The sequence below is a fragment of the Callorhinus ursinus genome, unplaced genomic scaffold (assembly GCF_003265705.2).
Source record: "Callorhinus ursinus isolate GAN/ISIS: 27379988/994484 unplaced genomic scaffold, GSC_fseal_2.0 scaffold22, whole genome shotgun sequence".
Classification (NCBI taxonomy): domain Eukaryota; kingdom Metazoa; phylum Chordata; class Mammalia; order Carnivora; family Otariidae; genus Callorhinus; species Callorhinus ursinus.
The window spans coordinates 26,471,572-26,495,243 of NW_027397084.1; the positions used below are offsets into that span (position 1 = coordinate 26,471,572).

At 39.8% G+C, this 23,672-nt stretch overlaps 1 protein-coding gene across 2 annotated transcripts; it reads left to right on the forward strand.

Annotated features, from left to right (window-relative positions):
* Nucleotides 1-660: 660 nt before the first annotated feature.
* DDX43 (DEAD-box helicase 43) lies at nt 661-20,314 on the forward strand. 2 transcript variants are annotated; one of them, XM_025890592.2, is made up of 17 exons: nt 661-999; nt 3,243-3,298; nt 4,937-5,066; nt 6,253-6,384; nt 7,738-7,819; nt 8,722-8,878; nt 9,318-9,436; nt 10,083-10,193; nt 10,579-10,720; nt 11,495-11,595; nt 13,282-13,369; nt 14,592-14,719; nt 14,921-15,030; nt 16,716-16,854; nt 17,367-17,454; nt 18,055-18,207; nt 20,197-20,314. In XM_025890592.2, the coding sequence occupies exons 1-16, from the start codon at nt 717-719 to the stop codon at nt 18,166-18,168; spliced, it is 1,980 nt and encodes a 659-aa protein (XP_025746377.1). In that variant the 5' UTR covers nt 661-716; the 3' UTR covers nt 18,169-18,207; nt 20,197-20,314. The 2 variants fall into 2 exon arrangements, with proteins under 2 accessions (XP_025746377.1, XP_025746378.1); XM_025890593.2 differs by having other exon boundaries at nt 10,579-10,708.
* The last annotated feature ends 3,358 nt before the right edge of the window (nt 20,315-23,672 follow it).

Sequence of the window (23,672 nt, forward strand, 5' to 3'; positions counted from 1 at the left end):
TTGTGTGAAGCGTTGAAGTAACATTTTTCAGCCCAGGGATTTTTAAGCTGTGGGTCATTTTATTTTGTGGATTACAACCAATATTTTAAAAAATGAATGTAGGTTTGGGCGCTCAGTTGGTTAAGCGACTGCCTTTGGCTCAGGTCATGATCCTGGACTCACTGGATTGAGTCCCGCATCGGGCTCCCTGCTCGGCGGGGAGTCTGCTTCTCCCTCTGACCCTCCCCCCTCTCATGTGCTCTCTCTCAAATAAATAAAATCTTTAAAAAAAAAAATGAATGTAGGTTTAAGTGTATCAAGAGCTGCTCTAATTGCAAGAGTAAATGCAGTTTTGTCAACCTTCTGTTTCAAATTTTTTATGTATGTACTGGGTCATGTTGTAAAAGGGACTGATGTTTATGAGTCACTAAGATGGGTGGTATTTGGGGTGGAAGTTCAGTAGGGCAAAGCACAAAGAGACCGGGGAGTCCCACGCCTAAAAAAGAACTTAAAGCCGGCGCATTGACTCGTTCAAGGACAGCTCACACGATAAAGAGAGTGGATTGGTCAAACAGTAAAGGCCGCTCATCCACCAATGGATGTGCGGCCGGGGCGGGGCGGGGCGGGGAAGGGGCGGGACGAGCCTCGAGCGGGCTCCTTAAGTAGCGGCTGCGTGGACGCCCTAGTAGAAGACTCTACGACGGTACCGTGTAGTGATCCAGAGGCAGACGGGAGCGATGTCGGACGCGCCGGATCTTCCTCACGGAACCATGTCGAAGCAAGAAGCAGGCGCCAACCCCTCCTCATGGGTCGTTGCTTCCCGGCTAAATTCGGCGGTGTCCCGTGCTCCGGAAAGGAGGCCGACAGAGGACCCGAATCCAAGAGGTCAGGAGGCCGGTAGGGGCGGCAAAGGTGGCGGCTGGAGGAACCCCTCCGGCCTCCAGCAACCTGTGGCCGCTGGCCTCCGAGAACCGCCGCTTTGCTTTGGATTGAATAACGTCTGGGTCGGCGCTGTGATCGGTAAGTGAAAGAGGATGGGTGTGCGGGGCAGGGTCGGGGCGGAGAATGGGTGGGGTCAGGGGCGGGGCCTGGGCAAGGGCATCCACGCCCCACTTTCCTCGCCTCCAATCAGCTGCCACCTAAAGATTCAGGACTTTACCTGTGATTTTCCTAATACCTTCTGATGCCATAATTAGTCATTTAATGCACCTTTTGATATTTCGTGGAGACGATATTTTGGGAGAACAAACTTCGATTTGGGAAATCTTTGGGATGAAAGGTCAGGACTTTTCACAGCTTACCCCAAAATGAACAACAAAGCAGTGCTGAGTACAATCTGTGTCTTTGAGCACCATTTAGAGCCATTAAAGAAGGTGTAGGATATTATAGGGTTGTTCAGAGCATTGGCCGTATCTTGCACTTAGTTTCTTTTATTGAATATAATTTATCTGCTGAAGAACAGGATCTTTTTCTTAGTACATCTTGAGTCTTACAAATTCATTTTTGGAAAAACATTTAGAAACCATAGGAATAGAGATCTGCCCCATTTGTGGCCATTAAAACTGAGGATAAATTCCAACATTTTACCTATTAGGTATGGGAGCTAAAATTTTGTTTACCCTTTTTTAAACCTATTTTGAAAAACGATGACCACATTTTTTTAGGCAGCTATTAAATAGAACATTAGGAGACTAATTGCTAGACCAGCTAGAGATTCATTGTTCCCTCAAGAAGGCCCAGGCTCAAAGATCTGAAGAGTGATGCTCCATAAGTGAAAGCCACTAGGTTTGCACTAAAAATCACTCTCTCAACACTTAATTCAGCACCTCTGACAGTGCAGGCACTGTGCTAGAGAGCACCCACTTAATGTTGGTCTGGAACCACTTTTTTTCCTCAGTGTGGTAAAAAAGAAAAATTTAAGCTTAATTTTAGGTGTGCAGTGTGAGTACAGTACACTGTTAACTATAAGAACAATGTTGTATGACAGATCTCTAGAATATTTTCATTTTGCATGACTGAAGCTACCCATTAACTCCCCATTTCCCCCTTTCCCCATCCCTGGCAAATAGCATTCTTTCTTTCTTTCTTTCTTTCTTTCTTTCTTTCTTTCTTTCTTTCTTTCTTTATTTGAGAGAGAGAATGAGAGACAGAGAGTACAAGAGGGAAGAGGGTCAGAGGGAGAAGCAGACTCCCTGCTGAGCAGGGAGCCCGATGTGGGACTCGATCCCGGGACTCCAGGATCATGACCTGAGCCGAAGGCAGTCGCTTAACCAACTGAGCCACCCAGGCGCCCCAAATAGCATTCTACTTTGTTTCTGTTTGATTACATTAGACCCTCAAAGAAGGTCATGCCCTATTTGCTTTTTGTGAGTGGCTTATTTCATTTAGTGTAACGTCCTCAAGGTTCATTCATGTTGCAAATGATAGAATTTCCTTTTTAAGGCTGAAATCTTCTCTAGCATATTTATAACCATGTGTCTTCATCCAATCATCTGTTGGTAGACATTTAGGTTGGTTCCACCTCATGACTATTGTGAATAATGCTGTAATGAACATGGGAGTACAGATAGCTCTTTGAGATAGTGGTTTTGTTTCCTTTGGATATATATCCATAAGCGGAATTGCTAAATCATATGGTAGTTATATTTTTAGTGTTTTGGGGAACCTCCATCCTGCCCCAATTTACATACCCACCAGGAGTGCACAAGGCTTCCCTTTTCTTCACATTCTCACCAACACTTATTTCATATATATTTTTAAGATTATTCATCTATTTCAGAGTGAGAACAGAGTGAGAGAGTGCATATGAGTGGGGGGGAAGGGGCAGAGGGAGAAGCAGACTCCCCACTGAGTAAGGAGCCAGACAAAGGGGGGCTCGATTCCAGGACCCTGAGATCATGACCTGAGCCTGAAGGCAGACACTTAACTGACTGAGCCACCCAGGTGCCCCTCCCCTCTTTGTATTTTCTTTTTTTTTTTTTTTTTAAGATTTTTATTCATTTATTTGACACACAGAGAGAGACAGCTAGAGAGGGAACACAAGCAGGGGGAACGGGAGAGGGAGAAGCAGGCTTCCCGGCCAAGCAGGGAGCCTGACATGGGGCTCGATCCCAGGACCCCAGGATCCGACCTGAGCCAAAGGCAGATGCCCAACGACTGAGCCACCCAGGTGTATTTTCGATAGCCATTCTAGTAAGAATGAAGTGATACCCAGTTGTGATTTTGATTACAACTTGTAAAAAATTTTTATTTTTAAAAAATAGGTCGTGGAGGGTCAAAAATAAAAGACATCCAAATTACAACAAACACGAAAATACAGGTAAGTGGTCTGCGATCTTAAATCCTCAAAAAGCATAGTTCATTTCTTACTCTAATTTCTGTTTAGCTGTTAACATACTGTGGTAATTTAGAGAAGTTGCCAAAGCTCTTCAGACTGCTATTCTTTTCCAGGAATGGTTACACGCTGTGGTCCATTCCAGGTCTAGGTTTTGTGACTCCTGGAGGTAAAAATCTTTATAGAGATAATCTCCACTGACAAATGAGATCTTTGGGGGAATATTCATCAGGTGCTTCCTGAATCTCATCCCTCAAACCTTACCCTGCTCCTGTGTTCCCAAGTCTCAGCAGCAACATCATTCATCCAGTACCCAAGCCGGAAGTCTCAGATTCTTCTGCAACCAGTCCATCACTGAGTCCTTTCTATTTCCTGTATTTCTCAAGGAGAATCACATCATTTGGGAGTGTTCTCCCCTAACTGTCCACTCTGCTTCCAGTCTTACTCCCTCTAACCATTCTGTACTATGACCAGGGCAGTAGTTCTAAAACACAAATTTTGTTCATAATTTGTTTTCTTTTCCTGCATAAAAATCTTTCATAATATCTCAGGCTCTTAAGAGGTTCGGACTTCTTAGCATGGTCCACTTGATCTGGCTCCTTTTCCTTCACTCCCTCCCCGAACTCCACTTGAATGTCAGCAGCTGGACTCCTGCCCTACTCCCTCCTATTTTAGCTGATAGAACTCCTGTTCATAAGGGAGGTCTAAGACCTCCTGCATCCCCAGTCTATGTAGGTCTCTCTTTTCCATATTCTCAGCATCTGTTTCAGCCTCATTTAAGAACTTCTACAGAGTTGTCTGTAAACAGTGCAAATGGCAAGCTTTGAATCACCAGCCCAAGAAAGCATTTGGTGTAGCAGTTTCTAGTTTCTATTGAATCAATGTGGGTAGCTGAGATGATGTACATTGAAAGATGTGACTTGTAGATTCTGTCCTCCAAATGTCGGCTCAGTTGTTGTAAGTTGCTTCCATTACCATGTACATGGTGGAAGTAGAGCATCCCCTCAAGTTAAAAGTTCATGTAAGTAACCTGACAGTGCAATCAGCTGTTATTTATATAGCACATAGATTAATCCCTACAGTTGTGTAAGATTTGCCAAATTACTGTTTTGCAGTTAAGAGGTCAGATTAACACCTTAATCTTCTAAAACTAGTTGCTGAGTTTATTCCCTAGCGGTCACGGTAGTTTTTATTTATTTATTTATTTACTTTTAATTTTTTTTTTTTAAGATTTTGAGAAAGTGAGGGGGAGGGTGAGGGAAAGTCTGAAGCTGACTCCACACTGAGCACAGAGCCTGGCGTGGGGCTCGATCCCACAACGGTGACATCATGACCTGAGCTGAAAACCAAGAGTTGGGACGTCTAACTGACGGAGCCACCCAGGTGCCCCTGTCATGGTAGTTTTTAAATTTAGATTGTCCTCCTTTTCATCCATCCAGGAGGTAAATCTCAGGATAAATTCGTTGAATGTAGAATGCCCTCAAAAATTAGAACTTAAAAGACACTGATTGATAGCAATACTCTATTTACTTTAAATTTTTATACTGTTCGAAGTTGAGTGATTTTTGGAGGGGGGGCATGGTAAGGGGACTTCAGTCTCACCTATTTTTCCCCTGCATCTAGATAATAAAAGGTCATTCCGAAGAAGCAGAGGTCAGAATCTTTGGCAACAAGGTGATGCAGGCGAAGGCCAAAACAGTGATAGATAATCTTGTTAAAAAACAAGAAAATTACAATTCAAAACTCAGAACTGGTAAGTAATTTTTGCTTACGACAGCCTTGTAAAATTTTAAAAATTGCGTTCAGTGTCAGAAGGTATTATAGTCGATGCTTTTACTGACAACAGAGCTTCAGATTGCCATCATTAAGTCTTGTCTGTTAGGGATTTTTTTTCTTTGAAATCCCAAAATACTGTCTCCTCAAATGAAAAATGTTTAATTTCTGTGATTAAGCCTAGCAGTTTCACTTTTAGCCACAGATAGGTGGAAAAAAAAAAACCTTTTAATACACTCACTATTAATGATAGAAGGATTAGTCCTGGCCTTCTGATTTTATGGTCTTCTCCCCTGGAATGTGACTGACTTTGAAAACTGTCTAATTATTTGGTATTTAAAAAATCTCTGGGGTACCTGGCTTGCTCAGTCAGTAGAGCATGCGATTCTTGATCTTCCCCAGGTCATGAGTTCAAGCCCCAGGCTGGGCATAGATTACTTTTTAAAAATCTCAGATTTAGGGGCGCCTGGGTGGCTCAGTCATTAAGCGTCTGCCTTCAGCTCAGGTCATGATCCTGGGGTCCTGGGATCGAGCCCTGCATCGGGCTCCCTGCTCAGCGGGAAGCCTGCTTCTCCCTCTCCCGCTCCCCCTGCTTGTGTTCCCTCTCTCTCTGTGTCTCTCTCTGTCAGATAAATAAAATCTTAAGAAAATAAATAAATAAAACGACCCTTTAAAGAAAAAAAATCTCAGATTTAATTAAAAAAACAAAACCCAAAACTCAGACCTGCTTGGACTAGAGAAAAAGCCATTATTGAGTCATTTCCAGAAGCGATGTGGAAGTAAAAACAGCATCTTGGGTTCAGATGGCAGCATTACCTCTTAGTGTTTCTTGGGAAAGGAACTCTAGGAAGCCTTTAAGACTCTTTATCTGTTAACCTGGGGTGACATCTGCCTCACAGGGTTATTGTAAAGATTAACATGTGATTTATTAGCAAACACTAGGCTCTCATTATTTTCCTTCTCTTCAATGAATGTATTTTCCATCTCCTAAATCTGGTAACTGACAAACCATAGCTAGAATTGTCATAGCATTGTAGTACTAAAACCCACATTTTCTATTTTAAGCATTATTGTCTTTTTTAAACACAAAAGAATATAGTGGTTTGGGGGAAATTTGTACAATTAGGATTTGTTTTGAAACTAATTCTGTAAAAATATTTTAACAGATATTGTTGCATTCCAACCTTCTGTTGGAAGAGATGTAAAGACAGATAGTAATGTTACAGAGAATCAGCCATTGATTGATTGGGATCAAATTCGAGAAGATGCTTTGAAATGGGGGAAAAAAAAGTGGGAAGGTTAGTGCTATATCCTAACATTTATATGTGGTATTGATGTACCTCTTGAGATGTTCTTTAACCGCTAGTGTTTTTTATTCCCTAAAATGTTGTCTTATTTCTAGTAATGAAATCGACTAGAAAAATGATAGTAAGATATTATGTGCTGCAGTTAGTCTCTAGGGCAAGATTTGTTTCTATGTTGTCTGTGCTGTAATCTATGCTATAAGGGGGAAATTAAAATATTATACTTACATTTTGTCTTATTTGAGGTAACTCACAGCAGGAGCTTAATAAAATTGAAAGAAAATCGGGCATAAGGGGAGAATGAAGGCAATAAACATGGCAACCATAAGTGGTTTAACATTATTGGCTATGGTTGAGCAAAAATTGATCCTGGAGTGTTCAGGCTGATAGAGGCAAAATAAAAAGGGGAAACCATTTAATAAGAAAGAAACATATAGTCAAGAAGAGTGGGGTTTTTTCATTTGCTTTAATTTTAAATGAGAGTCTCACCTGGAATTATTAGAGTGTAATGTTTCATGTCATATTCACTAATTTTCAGGGTAAATTCAGGTGCTAATTCTGGCTATCAAAGTGAGGCAGCAATACATTTATTAAAACAGTGACAGATATTAACAATGATTACTTCAGTGGTCATTCTGTCTGCATGTTGTTACCAGTGCCACCTGGACAATACATGCAGTGGGGAGATTTGGAATAGAGGGGCCAGAAAAAGGATTTAAGTTTGGAGGAAGTATGCTAGGCATATAAGAAAACAAAGTAGTCTCGAAGTGGAATAAGAAATATTCTATTCCTAACCAGAAATGGGATGGACCTTCAAAGAAAAGAAAAAATCAGTCTACTGTGTTTGAGAGATTCATCAATTGGGATGATCGTAAAGCATACTTTTATTTTATATTAAACTTAAATTATTAAGATTCTCTTTCTTGGGTAAAAAATGTACTCAAGAGGCAAACCAAAACAGGAGATCTCTGAGAGACTAGCATAAGCCTGACAGGCAAAGAACAACTATCTAAAACTGTAAGGTGAATTTAATAAATATTTTAGTTTGATTTCTGTTACTTTGAATAAGTTTCAATGAAATGTAAATTCTGATCATTTATCAAAGTTTTAATTTTCATCTTTGGGGCGCCTGGGTGGCTCAGTCGTTAAGGGTCTGCCTTCGACTCAGGTCATGATCCCAAGGTCCTGGGATCAAGCCCCACATCAGGCTCCCTCCTCGGCAGGCAGCCTGCTTCTCCCTCTCCCACTCCCCCTGCTTGTGTTCCTGCTCTTGCTGTGTCTCTTTTATCAAATAAATAAATAAAATCTTTAAAAAAGAAATTTTTTAAATTTTCATCTTTGTCCCAGATTTACCACCAATTAAGAAAAACCTTTACGTGGAGTCAGAAGCAACAAGTTCAATGTCACAAGTGCGAGTAGACACTTGGAGGTGGGTAGCTTTATTGCTTTAAGTATTTGTATAGTTGTTACTCATTAGGGAAACATTCAAAGTGATTGCATTTGAAGACTACATCTCTGGTATTCACATGAACTTGGTTGCATCCACCTGATATTTTAGAGCATTGCTATCCAATAAACCTTTCTGCAAAGAGGGAAAAAGGGCTATGTTTGTGTCTAATAATACTTAAAATATGGCTAGTATAATTGAGGAACTAAGTTTCCCATTTAAAATTTTAAGAGATTCATGTGGTTAGTGCCTATTGTATTGGACAGCACTTTTAGAATTCTACAACTGTTGAAAATCATAAGTTGATTTGATGCATTTCTTATTCTTCAATGCTTAACTATCTGGAATTAAAGGTCCTAACAGCAACATTTTTTTTCTATCAAAGTCAGTTATAAAACTAAGTATGGTAAAAAAAAAAAAAAGTAAATAAGTATGGTATAGCAGAAAGAACAGTTATGCTAGGGTTGGGGTAGGGCTCCGACTTTGGATAAGTAGCTAATGATAACCTGTCAAATGAGAATAATTCCCATTTGGCAGAATTGTTGAGGATAAGTTAAGAAAATATGTATGGAACATTGTAGAGCTTGGTGTCAGCCAAGTCTGATTTGAATCGTGAAGTGTGTGATTTTCAGGCTCTATTCTTCACATTTCCATGAAATTTCATTGGCCCATTCATACAATGTAACTTTTTCCCTTTCTGATAACTATTCTGATAAAAAAAAAATGGGCTCATTTCTATTTCTTTGTTATTACATTTTACTGTAGCTTTACAGTTACAGTTGTAGTTGGATTTCTAGATATGATGAATTAATGCTGGCAAAAATTTCTGGCTTAGGGAATAAAGTGACCAAAGCCGCTAAGATTTGTTCTATTTTTCCTTAAAGGAAAGAAAATTATAATATAATGTGTGATGACTTGAAAGAAGGGGAGAAGCGTCGTATACCCAATCCTACTTGTAAATTTGAGGATGCTTTTCAGTGTTATCCTGAGGTTATGGAAAACATTAAAAAGGCAGGCTTTCAAAAGCCAACACCGATCCAGGTATGCTTGTTTGCTTGCTTGGCTTTTTTTCTTTTTTCTTTAATTCCAGTATTTTACTGACAGTTTTTCCCCCCAAACAATATCTGATTTTTTTAGAAGATTTTATTGAGAGAGTACAGGTGTGGGGGTTTGGGGGAGGGGAGGGCAGAGGGAGAAGCGGAAGCCCACCATGGGGCTCCATCCCAGGACCCCAGGATCATGACCCGAGCCCAAGGCAGATCCTTCACTGAACCATGCAGGCGCCACAATATCTGATTATTAGAAGTGAAATCACCAAGGGAGTAACTATCCCTTGTGAGCACTCCCCTAGAGCCCCCTGTGCTACCAGTGCCTAGCACTCAAAATATGTTTGTTGAAAGAAGTTTGGGCTTACGAGAGGAGGGGGCGCTTGACTAAAAGATGCAGCTTTTAATTTTAATGTTAATCTTTTCTTTTTTAGTCACAGTCATGGCCGATAGTATTACAAGGTGTAGATCTTATAGGAGTAGCCCAAACTGGAACTGGGAAAACACTGTCCTACTTAATGCCCGGATTTATACACTTGGATTCACAGCCTGTGTAAGAATTTGTACAGCTGGGTTCTCTTTATAGGGGGTTAATAGATATGGATACCAAAAATGTAAGTTTCTTTTTTTTGGTCTGTTGCATTGGTCAAAAAATAATGCCAAGCCTCAGGGAAATGCACTTGTACCATGCTGGTGAGAGTACAAATTGTCAAACCATTTTTAGGAAGCAATAGGTAGTATCTTTTTTTTTTTTAAGATTTTATTTATTTGACAGAGAGACACAGTGAGAGACGGAACACAAGCAGGGGGAGTGGGAGAGGGAGAAGCAGGCTTCCCACTGAGCAGGGAGCCCGATGTGGGGCTCGATCCCAGGACCCTGGGATCATGACCTGAGCCGAAGGCAGACGCTTAATGACTGAGCCACCCAGGCGCCCCGCAACAGATAGTCTTAATAGTGAATACTGGAAATGTTTGAATTATCACATCCATTACAATTGTGTGAGAGAATGTTGGGCTGTGTTAAATGAAAAGGCTGGTATCGGCCCTTGGGATTTTTTTGTGTGCAACGTTCTTCAATATTTTCCCATGTTTTGTGGTGAATGCGTGTGACTTTTCACATCTATTGCTTCAAATTCTGAAGGCACTGAATGAATACGCTATGTATCTGAGTCAGGCACTTTAATATTTTCTCTCTAAAGAATTAGAGGAAAAAGGAATGGACCTGGCATGTTAGTCCTTACACCTACACGTGAGTTAGCGCTTCAAGTGGAAGCTGAATGTTCTAAGTATTCATATAAAGGCCTCAAAAGGTAAGTCATTTCTTTGTCCATTCTTGCATCAGCTATTTAATAAGTCAGTTTTGTACATTCTCCCCATTATTTTTCACATACGTAGAGAATCTGAATGGCTTAGCATGAGTCAGGCATTACCCCAGTTCAAATCAATGGTAGCGAGGGCAGTGAGGTCAAGTAACAGTGATGCAAATATGGCTCTATTATAGGACACATCACTGTGGGTTGACGGGTGTGGATAGTTCTTAGAATGGAGCAAATACTACCCAGAAGGTATCTGATACTTTCTGACTTAAATACTTTTTACTCTTGTTATTTTATACCCAAAATACTTTGGTTGGTTGGGATTTTGCGTTGTGATGGGACATTTCCTTGCCTGAACATGAACCTCTTTTTTTTTAAGTGTGTGTATATATGGCGGTGGAGATAGAAATGGACAAATACAAGATCTGAAAAAAGGAGTAGATATTATTATTGCAACTCCTGGAAGACTGAATGATCTACAAATGAATAACTTTATTAACCTCAGAAATGTAACCTACTTGGTAATCATGGAGTAAGGGTTTGGGATACTAGGAGGAAGAACTGAACTCTTAGTAAATTCTTTTTTATTTTTAAGTAATCTCTACACCCAACGTGGGTTTTCTAACTTGCAACCCTGAGATCAAGGGTCACATGCTCTAACTGAGCCAGCTGGGCGCTCCAGAACTGAATTCTTATTAAAATAGTCCTTTAGAATGGTTGTCCATTTTATAATGATTTCAAATCCTAGGGATTTTTTACATTTCCTCTAGTATGTTAAAATAAGGATTTAAGAATTCTATTTTAATGTTTTTTATAAATGTTGAGAATATAGAGAATAAAAGATTAAAATCCATGTGGGTTGTTTTTTTTTTACTTTAATTTTTTAAAGATTTATTTTAGAGAGCACGTGCAAGCAGGGGGAGGGGAGAGGCCGAGGGAGAGGATCTCAAGAAGACTCCCACACTGAGCCTAGAGCCTGTCGTGGGGCTCAGTCCCACAGCTCCAAGATCATGACCTGAGCCAAAATCAAGAGTCAGATGCTCACGCAACTGAGCCACCCAGGCGCCCCCCACGTGGATATTTTAGACACAGTTTTTCATTAGATGGATCTAGAAACTGTTAGCCAACTTAAAAAATCAAGTCAGTCTGTCACAACTCTAGATCACTTTGTCCTGAAGAAATAAAAATAGTGGCTTAAATAGGGGAAATGAGAAAAAAGTTACCTTACCATAGTATTATGTTCATAAAGAGAGCATACTTCCCATCTAATGTAGCCACTATCATTTCTGATGCAGGTTTTAGATGAAGCCGACAAGATGCTAGATATGGGATTTGAACCCCAGATAATGAAGATTTTATTAGATGTGCGCCCAGACAGGCAGACTATTATGACAAGGTAGGTGTATGCCTAATTGCTAGTCTGTAAAATAGAAATCAGTGGACTGGACTCCACCTTTTTTTAATTTCCCCGGAGGATTTTAGAGCATTACCTGAAGGTATCTTGAGATCCTCAGGTGAAAGACATGTCATCACTTAGTATAGCAAAGTATAGCAACTCAGTGTAACTGTGTAACAATGATTATTAGGTTTCCTAAGTTACAGATAGAGATTTTTTTTGTAACAGATTTTTTTTTAAAAAGATTTATTTGCCAGAGAGAGAGTGAGCCAGAGAGTACAAGCAGGGGGAGCTGCAGAGGGAGAGGGAGAAGCAGGCTCCAGCTGAGCAGGGAGCCCAATGCAGGGCTCAAACCCAAGACCTTGGGATCATGCCTGAGCTGAAGGCTTAACCGACTGAGCCACCCAGGCGCCTCACAGAGATTTCTATAAAAACTTAAGGGGGACCTCTCCCTGGAGGGGAGATTGTTTCATAGTGGTGGCCTCACAAGTTGGAATGATCACCTGCCCTTAGAGGTAAACCTTGGATTACTGAGTACCTTTTTGCCCAAGATAAAACTAAGAAACAATGATTGTTATTTAAATGCAGAGTGATTGGGCGCCTGGGTGTGGCTCAGTCGTTAAGCTGCTGCCTTCAGCTCTGGTCATGGTCCCAGGGTCCTGGAATCGAGCCCCGCCTCAGGCTCCCTGCTCCGCTGGCAGCCTGCTTCTCCCTCTCCCACTCCCCCTGCTTGTGTTCCCTCTCTCTCTGTGTCTCTCTCTGTCAAATAAATAAATAAAGTCTTTAAAAATAAAATAAATAAATAAAAAATAAATGCAGAGTGATCTATAGACTATTATCTCCTGGGCTTATATATCCTACGTGTCATTAACATAAAAAAGAATAGTATATAATTGGGGAAATAACATAAAATCTCCTCATTTGTTTTCTTTTTAATACCACCCTCATTTGTTTTTCTACTAGTCTTTCCATTATTGTAGTTACTGTGAAAGTGTAAAGGTGATTACTTTCATAATATATATGGATGAAGAAACGCTTGGATTTACATGTCCTTTCATCAGTACACTTAATATGCCTTTATTTCGCATAAGCATTTGGTTTTTTGCCTGCTGACAATGCTGACCAAAAATACTAGGGTTTTTTGGGGGGGGGTTTCTTTTTTGAAGGCCAAGAAAAATCTAACCCTTGAATTTATTTTAGATTAGAATTTAGGTTAGAATTTAAGGTATAGATCTCCTTCACCTTTGGTTTATAAACCTGTTTTGGTTTTTTTGTTGTTGTTTTTTTAATGATTTTATTTATTTATTTGACAGAGACAGCCAGAGATGGAACACAAGCAGGGGGAGTAGGAGAGGGAGAAGCAGGCTTCCCACAGAGCAGGGAGCCCGATGCGGGGGGCTCGATCCCAGGACCTTGGGATCATGACCTGAGCCGAAGGCAGACGCCTAACGACTGAGCCATTCTGGCACCCCTAAACCTGTTAGACTTATTTAAAGGTTTCATGTAGTAGCTTTGCTACTACAGTTGAGCAGTTCTTTGTGAAGTGTACATTTTCTGTAAAGTCTCCCTTATTTAAAAGTACTCAATTTGTCTTTCATGGGTAATCGGTTCATAGCATTCTTAGGGAAACTTAGTAATATTTGATTTATAATAAAATTTTAATTTTTATATCATGTTTATTTCCAGTGCAACGTGGCCATATGCTGTCCGTCGACTTGCACAGACTTATTTGAAAGAGCCAATGATTGTATATGTTGGTACTTTGGATCTAGTGGTAAGCTTGTTATTACTATTATAAAAAATATTTATGAAAGTTTTAATTACTTTGTTTTGGCATAGCTACTCTGCCCCCTCCCTAATTATAGAGAAGATCCTAGATACATATGATTTTATTCATAAATACTTCAGTATACATCTAAGACTAACTTTAACATAATTACCGTACTGTTATTATCTCACATCTAAAATTTTAATAATCCCTTAATATCATCAAATATTCATTCCTTGTTCCTATTTTCCTGATATCTCATTTTATTTAGTCCTGTTAAAATCAGGTTCTAGTGGCGCCTGGTGGCTCAGTCGTTGGGGCGTCTGCCTTCTGCTCAGGTCATGATCCCGGCGTCCTGGGATCAAGCCCCACATCGGGCTCCCTGCTCGGCGGGAAGCCTGCTTTTCCATCTCCTACTCCCCCTGCTTGTGTTCCCTCTCTTGCTGTGTCTCTCTCTGTCAAATAAATAAAATCTTAAAAAAATCAGGTTCTAAAAAAGGGCAACATAGGTGCATGTATGTAAGTCTGGTGTTCTCTTTTGGTGAAGTCATGATGGATCATTGGGTTCAGATGTCAGTAATTATACAATTTATGAAGGTCTCTATTATGTATCTCCTCCATTACAAAGTTATTTGGCCTTTCACTTAATTGAAATCAACCTTTCAATTAATTATTATTGAAAAAAATGACCTTTTACTTAATCACCAGTAATAGTGATAGGTCATTGCCTTGGTTAATTTCATTAGATTTCATGAAAAGTGAGGATAGATATGTCATTCTTTACTTTCATTGAATGCTATTAAAACTTACTTTATCTCTGGGTTAAAAATTTGTATCAGTGATATTTTCAAATTTTGCTTTAAGTTGTCAAAATCCTAAATGGGAACTCTTGTGTCCTAAGTTAATCATCTTCCTTTATTGAAAGGACTGTACCCAAATTCATGATGAAATTTTGGCCTTACTCCACAGTTTTCTTTTCCAGCAATAGTAACCAATTACTTTCAACACACTGCCAAGCATTCAAGTTTCCAACTCAGCTTCGGTGAATGAGCAAGAGAAGCGAAAGGCTGAAATACAAATCTTTGAATAGAGGTCGTTTTGCAAGGACCTGCCTCTTTCTTGTTAGCAGTTTATTAAAACTTAACCAGGGATAGAAATAGATGTATTCTGAGCCAATGTATAGGGTTTGCCTATCAATTTTGATGTACTGTAATCTTTATTCCTTTAGGCAGTAAGTACTGTGAAACAAAACATAATTGTCACCACCGAAGAAGAGAAACGCTCTCATATCCAAACTTTTCTAGAAAGCATGTCTCCCAAAGACAAAGTCATAGTGTTTGTCAGCAGAAAAGCTGTGTAGGTATTTTTTTCTTTTACATCCTTAAATCATCAAATTGATTTGTTTAGCATTCGCTCTATTTGCATACTAATTTCAAAAGGGGTATGTGTGTCTTATAGTATGTTAATTCAGTCTTTTGCTAATAGAAGTAAAACGAGTGAATTGATAGTGGTATTAGAAGAAGCACTTCAGATCACTGACTTCATCTTTTGCTTCAGTGCTGACCACCTATCAAGCGACCTGATTCTGCAACATGTATCAGTGGAATCCCTTCATGGTAATAGGGAGCAGAGTGACCGAGAGAAGGCATTAGAAAACTTTAAAACAGGTACATTTATACAAGTAGTATTTGTTGCCATTAAAGGGTACAAGGCCTGGGTGTGGCTGAGTGACAACACCTTTTCGTGGAGCCTATTTGTAGGATCTGTCCTCAGCTTGCAGATCACAAAACTATACTTGTTAGAACTCTGAATATTAACCAGATCTCTAGAACTATCCAAACTCAAAGAGCAAATATTTAGACCTGGATATCAAGGTAATAATTTGCAATGGGGTTATTTTCTTTAATTTACCTGAGAGGCATAGATCTTTGTGACATGGTTCAGATGATTCAGGGATTGGTTGCTGAACCAGGGTGTATATTGTGTTGTAACTCACCAGCAGTTTAAAAGAAAGGCTATAGAGAGTCGAGACCAGAGGCCGAACTCAGGATCTGACAAGATGGCCGGGCTGCCCTGCAGGATTATCAAGGAAACCCAGCGATTGCTGGCAGAACCAGTTCCTGGCATTAAAACAGAACCAGATGAGAGCAATGTGGTCATTGCTGGCCCCCAGGATTCCCCCGTTGAGGGAGGGACTTTTAAGCTTGAACTATTCCTACCAGAAGAATACCCGATGGCAACCCCTAAAGTACGTTTCATGACCAAAATTTATCATCCTAATGTAGACAAGTTGGGAAGAATATGTTTAGATATTCTGAAAGATAAGTGGTCCCCAGCACTGCAGATCCGCACAGTTCTGCTGTCAATCCAGGCTTTGTTAAGTGCTCCCAATCCAGCTGATCCATTAGCAAAAGATGCAGCGGAGCAGTGGAAGACCAATGAAGCCCAAGCCATAGAAACAGCTACAGCATGGACTAGGCTATATGCCATGAATAACATTTAAAATCGATCTGATCATCGAGTGTACATCACTTCTGTTCTGCCAAGACTTCTTCCTTTTTTGTTTGCATTTAATGGACACAGTCTTAGAAACATTACAGAATAAAAGCCCAGACATCTTCAGTCCTTCGGTGATTAAATGCACATTAGCAATCTATGTCTTGTCCTGATTCACTGTTGTAAAGCATGAGCAGAGGCTAGAAGTACCATCCGGGTTGTTGTGAAACATTTAAAGCAGTGGCCCTTCTCGGCTTTTATTCATTTCCCTGTCATGGTTTGAGTATAAAGCACTGTGAATGAAGGTAGTTGTCATGGTTAGCTGCAGGGGTGTGGGTGTTTTTCTTTATTACTTTTTTTGAGGGGAAGAGGTAGTTTTAATTTTATGGGCTCCTTTCCCCCTTTTTATGGTGATCTAATTGCATTGGCTAAAAGCAGCTAACCAGTTCTTTAGAATATGCTCTCTAGCCAAGTCTAACTTTATTTAGACGCTGTAGATGGACAAGCTTGATTGTCTGAACCAAAATGGGAACATTAAACAAACATCACAGCCCTCACTAATAACATTGTGACTTTGCTGTCAAGTGTAGAATCCTTACTTCAAGAAAAAGCTTGTGACCATTTTGTATGGCTTGTCTGGAAACTTCTGGAAATCTTATGTTATTTTTTGTTATTCTAAAAAAAAAAAGAAAAGAAAAGAAAGGCTATAAATGACCCTTTCTCATTTTCACTCTGAATTGTTTTAATACTAAAAGTAATAATGGCTCACCTAGATAGTGGGGGAAAATTATACTTTTCTGCTATGTCTTGGGTTGGTTTATGCCAGAATGTATATTCTTTTGGTTTTATTCTTTAGGTAAAGTAAGAATATTGATTGCCACCGACTTGGCATCTCGGGGTCTTGACATCCTTGATATCACACACGTCTATAATTATGATTTCCCCCGGAACATCGAAGAATACGTGCACAGAGTAGGGCGCACTGGAAGAGCAGGGTAAGTCTGCACAGTCTACCTCTGAAAGAAGCCACTATCATTAATCCCTTCACAGACTATTCTTAGCTAGAAAACGTTTTTTTTCCTATTGCCTATGAATTGTCTGTGCCACCTGCTTTGCTCCTTTATCCCCATCTTAATTGGCCTATTCCAGATTCATCCAGACCCCTCTGATTAGCTGCAGCTGTTTCTTATTCCACTCTTTGCTTTATATCTGTAGAGTCACACTGAGCGATACCCAGTGGTTCCTCTATTGTCCCCGTGTAAGAGGACCTTTTTCCTCATTGAGAGCACTACTATCAAATCCCCTGCAAACACACTGTTTAAACAGCTCCAGATTATTGAGGTTCTAAATTGCTGTTTGAGTGATGCTAACTTTTAATACATAATAACATATTTGGGCTTAGAAGTTGAGGTTTAGCTATTTTTAGTGTTTTGCTAATGAATCATGAGTATAAATTAAAAAATCAAATTACCATATGAATGCCTTCCCCCACTCCACCCTTTTATAGGAGAACTGGGATATCTATTACTCTCCTCACTAGAAATGACTGGAGGGTTGCTGGAGAGTTAATTAATATTCTGGAAAGAGCACAACAGGTGAGATTATATAACTCAGGACTCTACCTTGTATCATTTTTCTAATGTTAAAATAATTTCATTGATTCCAAGTATCGGGGCTTACTGTGTGTGGGGAAAACAGATGTTAAACATGTTATGAGGGCCATAGTGTGGCAAAGACAAGGAGCTGTCATACAGAATTGGGGAACCTAATCTAATGGGAGTAAGCATCAGTGGAAATAGTACCATGGAAGAAGCCGGTGGAGTGGAGGTTGGGAGAATTGTTGTACAAGAATGGGATGCATGTTCCAGCTGGGGAACACGTTCAGGCCCTGTGGACAGAATGCCACAGAACGTGGCACCAGTTAAGGCATGTTCAGGGCACTGGGAAGCAACTGAAGGGCCATACATACGAGCAGGGAGTGGTAGCATCGGGGAAGTTTAAGATCAGTCTGGTTTTCGAGCTTGAAGATAAATCTCAAGAGTTTAACATGCAAGGAGATACATTTCATTGTTGGAAAGATGTCATGGAATTGGAAAGATTCTGTGACTGAGATTTGGAGGTATTTTAGCATACTGTAGAAAAGCTGTTACTCTGAAAGAAAAATCTCATTCCTAATAACACATTTAATGTTTCAGAGTATCCCAGAGGATCTTGTGGAAATGGCCAAGAGGTACGAGGTGAATAAACTGAAAAAAGAAATGGAGAAAAAACTAGGGAAACCCCAAGGAAAACCCCAGAAGTTTTATTAATGCCCTTGTTGAAAAGTGGTACCAGCCTCCTGAGAGGAGGTAAATAACACTTTGAAATTTTGTACTTTCAAATGCCTGCTTTCCTTAACTACACTGTTAGTGTGTTTATTGCAATCAGTATTCTCTCTAAGAGTCATTAACATAATAATTTATTCGGGTAATTCTGTACCTGTTACCTAAGTTCCAGTTAATATCTTTTTTTTTTTCAGTTAATATCTTTTAAAGATTTTATTTATCCATTTGTCAGAGACAGAGAGCACAAGTGCAGGGGAGGGGCAGAGGGAGAGGAAGAAGCCGACTCCCCGCTGAGCAGGGAGCCCGATGCAGGGCTCGATCCCAGGACCCTGGGATCACGACCCAAGCCGAAGGCAGTCGCTTAACCAACTGAGCCACCCAGGCACCCCCAGTTAATATCTTCTTTAGAGTTAGAAGTATTCAAGAGTTGAGAAAATGAAAAGTTGTACAGAAATCTCATTAAGCGTGTAATGAAGTTGGTAGAGGTGTAAGTTGGTAGAACCTCTGCGCAGTTTGGTAATGTATCAATTATAAATACATAATTCCTTTTCAGCAATTATTTTAGGGGTGTATTCTATAAATACGTATTCTGCATATTTGTTGTAGGAAAATACTATAACCTAAATGTCCAGTAGGAGACCATATAAATAAATACTGGAAGATTTTTTTTTAACACTTCCATACATCACCCAGTGCTGCTCACACAAGTGTCCTCCTTAATCCCCATCATCTATTTCCCCTACCCCCATCCACCGCCCCTCAGGTAACTATCAGTTTGTTCTCTATAGAGTCTATTTCTTGGTTTCTCTTTTTTCCCCTCCCCTTTGTTTTTGTTTCTTAAATTCCACATGAGTGAAATCATACAATATTTGTCTTTCTCTGACTTATTTCACTTAGTGTAATACTCTAGCTTGGAGGATATATTTTTGCAAGTCATATATCTGATAAGGGACTAGTACCTATAATATAGAGAACTCCTAAAACTGAATGAAAACAACCTGATTAAAAAATGGGCAAAGGACTTGAATATACATTTCTCCAAAAGATATACAAATGGGCAAAAAACATGAAAGATGCTCAGCCTCACTACTAATCACTGGGGAAATGGAAATCAAAACTGCAATGAGGGGGCACCTGGGTGGCTCGGTCATACAGCGTCTGCCTTCGGCTCAGGTCATGATCCCAGGGTTCTGGAATCGAGCCCCGCCTCGGGCTCCCTGCTCAGCGGGAAGCCTGCTTCTCCCTCTCCCACTCCCCCGGCTTGTTCCCTCTCTCTCTGCTGTGTCTCTGTCAAGTAAATAAATAAATAAAATCTTTAAAAAAAAAAACTGCAGTGAGATCACCTCACACACATTAGGATGGCTCCTATAGAATAGCTACTATCAAACAGAATGGGTTTTGGCAAGGATGTGGAGAAATTGGAACCCTCCTGCTCTGTTGGTGGGAATGTAGGGCGCATCTACTATGCAAAATATAGCAGTTGCTTAAAATATTAAATATAATCCAGCCACTCCACTTAGTATAAATCCAAAAGAACTAAAAGCAGGGTCCCTAAGAGATATTTGTATATCCATAGTCATGGCAGCTTTATTCATAATAGCCAAAAGGTGAAGGCAGCCCAGGCATGAATGAATGGATAAACAGATTGGCCTATCAAGGGGAGTTCTGACCCAAGGTACAACATGGGTGAACCTTAAGGACACTACTATACTGAGTAAAATAAGGCCGTCAAGGACAAATACTGTGTAATTCCACTTACATGAGGTACCTAGAGTAATCAATTCACAGAAGTAGAATGGTGGTTTTTAGGAGCCAGTGAAAGGGGGAATATGGGGAGATGTTTAATGGGTATAGATTTTCAGTTTTGTAAGATGAAAAAGTTCTGGAGGTTGGTTGTGGAACAATGAATATACTGGACACCAAACTATATTTAAATGGTCAGGATGGTGAATTTTATCACAGTTTAAAATTCAAAGGCTTGAGAACAACAATTTACATTTTTTTCTTTTTCAGATCTCCAGATATATGGAAGTATGGGAAACATGCTGGCACTATGAAGAAATAAGTGATTCTTAAAATAATAGTGTTTAAAAATGCAGAATTCGGTATTTTATACTTTAATAAAATCAAAAGTATTTAAACAAGTTAAATTTTTTTTCACGGATATTAAGGAATGTAACATTACATTTTTTCACTTTTTACTATCCTTATTTAAAAATGTAAATTTTGGGGCGCCTGGGTGGCTCAGTTGGTTAAGCGACTGCCTTCGGCTCAGGTCATGATCCTGGAGTCCCAGGATCGAGTCCCACGTCGGGCTCCCTGCTCGGCAGGGAGTCTGCTTCTCCCTCTGACCCTCTTCCCTCTCGTGCTCTCTATCTCTCATTCTCTCTCTCTCAAATAAAGAAATAAAATCTTTTAAAAAATAAATAAATAAATAAAAATGTAAATTTTAGGGCGCCTGGGTGGCTCAGTCGTTAAGCGTGGTTCAGTCAAGCATCTGCCTTCAGCTCAGGTCATGATCCCAGGGTCCTGGGATCGAGCCCCACATCGGGCTCCCTGCTCGGCAGGAAGCCTGCTTCTCCCTCTTCCACTCCCCCTGCTTGTGTTCCCTCTCTCTCTGTGTCTCTCTCTGTCAAATAAATAAAATCTTAAAAAAAAAAAAAGTAAATTTTATCTCCCGTAATGTTGTTATATTAAGGTCAATATTTAAAGAGTTGAAAGCCTGTTCAGATGTCATGGCAGCGAAAGATACTGTTAACAAATTTTTTTATGATAAAAAGATAAGATGATCACTGTCTTTTTGAATAGCCCTTTAATTTTGTTTGCTAATGGTGTTTTATTTGGGAGTACTTTTCTTAAGGAATTAGGCTTCACCTACTTCTAAATGAAACAATAAAAGGATTTCATTAGACCAAAATAGGCAGCAGCTCTTAAGTTTCAGCCCATAGGCTAAAATAAATCCTAGGAAAATAATCTCATTTTCATGAAAGCTTCTTTGACTAATCATATTCTCCAACTTAGTTTTGAGTAGTTTTCTGTTCTATACATAATAGTTACTTGTATTAACACTTAATATTTATATAGGTATTTATATTTGTATATAATTGATTAGGGCTTCACCTCATCTTACACAATAATAGCTTCTTGGCATAGGGATAGGAAGATTAATAGGAACAGAAAGGAAATAAAAGTAAAAGTAGAAATGAATCAAAATGGAGTTCAGTGAAAACCAACAGCTGATTCTTTTTTTTTTTTTTTTTTAATTCATGAAAGTCAGAGAGAGAGAGAGAGAGAGAGAGAGAGGCAGAGGGAGAAACAGGCTCCCTGCCTAGCGGGAGCCTGATGTGGGACTCGATCCCAGAACCCTGGGATCATGACCTGAGCCAAAGTTAGATGCTTAACCATCTGAGCCACCCAGGTGCCCACCAAAAGCTGATTCTTAAAGCTGACTCATGAAATAAGTTTCTAGTAAGTCTGGGTGGGGAGGAGAGAATAGCTCTCCCTGCTCTAGCTACCTTTAGAGATCTAGAGGCATAAAATTTTAAAGGCCATTGTATAACCCTATATCAACAAATTCACCAGCTTGACTATATTCTCCTAAGTCACCAAAAATAACCCCAGTAGTTAAGCTGACTAGACAAACATGAATGGTAATCAAGGGCCTTCAAGAGGGTTAAATCTTGTGCAGAACACTAAAAAGGATGAGTCTTCAAATCATTCTATAAAACTAGTATAACTGATACCAAAACAGAAATAGCGTTATCTCAAGCCATTCTCAATGCTGTGCATAAATCTCTAGAAAATAACTGCAATCTGAGTGCTGCAATGGAATAGAATGTACACGCTAGAAAGGATGAGGCAGTTCTATCCATACAGATAGAATGATCTCAAAGTGAAAAATGTTTTATTAGACTATATGTATGCACAGAAGCATATTCTTGGATATGTAAGAAGTATTAGTAATTGCCTCTGGGAAGGCAAATGTATGTCTGAGTAATTGGACAATTGATACTTTTCATTGCTCTTAGGTACTTTTTGAGTTGTTTTTGGCATTTGCATGTATCACCTGTCAGAAACTAGTAATGAAATATGTTCATAACAAAAAGTGCAAACACCTATCAAAGTGTGTAAGAACCAATTTTTTAATAAAAACTATATAAACAGAAGCATTAAAATAAGTAAATGGCTAACATTAATATGGGTTATAGACAGGTTTTCAGCAAAGGTGGCCTATGCTAACAGCTAAACTGTCCTTACCAAAATGCAGGATTAAATATAAAGTCTTAAGTACAGGGTTTCTTTTCGAGGTGATGAAAATATCCTGGAATTACATAGAAGTGGTTTTTTTTGTTTTTTAAGATTTTTGTCAGAGCACAAGTGGGGGAGCGGCAGGCAAAGGAAGAAGCAGGCTTCTCAAGGAGCAGGGAGCCCAGCGCGGGGCTTTATCTCAGGACACTGGGATCATGACCTGAGCCAAAGCAGATGCTTAACTGAGCCACCCAGGTGTCCCCGTAGAGGTGATTGTTTAACACCACTTTTTGAATATGCTAATAACCACTGAATTACACCTTAAATGGGTGAATTTTATGTTAGTGAATTATATTTCTAAAGAGCTCTTTATTTTTTTCAGAGTGGGAATGGAGGTGAGGGGCAGAGTTTTTTGGGTTTTTGTTTTTTGTTTTTTGTTTTAGGGAGTAGGGAGGGAGGGGCGGAGGGAAAAGGAAAGAAAGAATCTTTTTCTTTTTTAAGGATTTATTAGAATGTAATGAGCACTGAACTCTACCTCTAAAACTAATAATACACTATATGTTAATTAATTGAATTTAAATTTTAAAAAGATGTAAGAGCTTAAAAGCAAAGCACAAAATTTAAAAAAAAAGATTTATTTATTAGAGAGAGTGAGTGAGTGTGGGGCGGGAGGGGGGGAGGAAGGAAGGATGGCAGAGAGAAACCCAAGCCGATTCCGCCCTAAGTGCAGATCCTGACAAGGGCCTCAATCCCACAGCCCATGAGATCATGACCTGAGCTGAAGTCAAGAGTCAGACGCTTAAGCCACTGAGCCACCCAGGCGCCCATAGAGCTCTTATAAGTCTACTTAAAAACAGAAGAGCTAGTAGGATAGTAAGGAACTTACAAGTCTTGGGAAAAGCCAAAAAGCTGGTAGGATGGTAAGGAACCCAAGAGCGTAAAGCAGAGCACTGGCAACTCCAAACCTCTTTTTTGGATTTGATGATGTTTGATGACCCTATTCTGCTAGATCAGTGTGGAGGGAGGCTCAGTGGCAACTTCCTGTGCTAAACTAAATGTACATACTCAATACCACCAACCACTCTACTTAGCATCAGATTCACTCAGGAGCATATGCGAGGAATCTCAGCTTGCGAGCAAAGCACTGTTGGGTGTTCATGGGAAGAGCCCTTGCAGAAGTCCATATGACCAGCCTGGAGCTAGAATTACTGGCACTCACAGGTGACAGTTCAGGGGCAAGA

What these genes read in the sequence shown, in the direction of transcription:
- DDX43 (XM_025890592.2), top strand. Translation starts at nt 717, where the DNA reads ATGTCGGACGCGCCGGATCTTCCTCACGGAACCATGTCGAAGCAAGAA. An exon ending in CAACAAACACGAAAATACAG is followed by an intron (nt 3,299 to 4,936) that starts GTAAGTGGTCTG and finishes CCCTGCATCTAG; the next exon opens with ATAATAAAAGGTCATTCCGA. An exon ending in GGGGAAAAAAAAGTGGGAAG is followed by an intron (nt 6,385 to 7,737) that starts GTTAGTGCTATA and finishes TCTTTGTCCCAG; the next exon opens with ATTTACCACCAATTAAGAAA.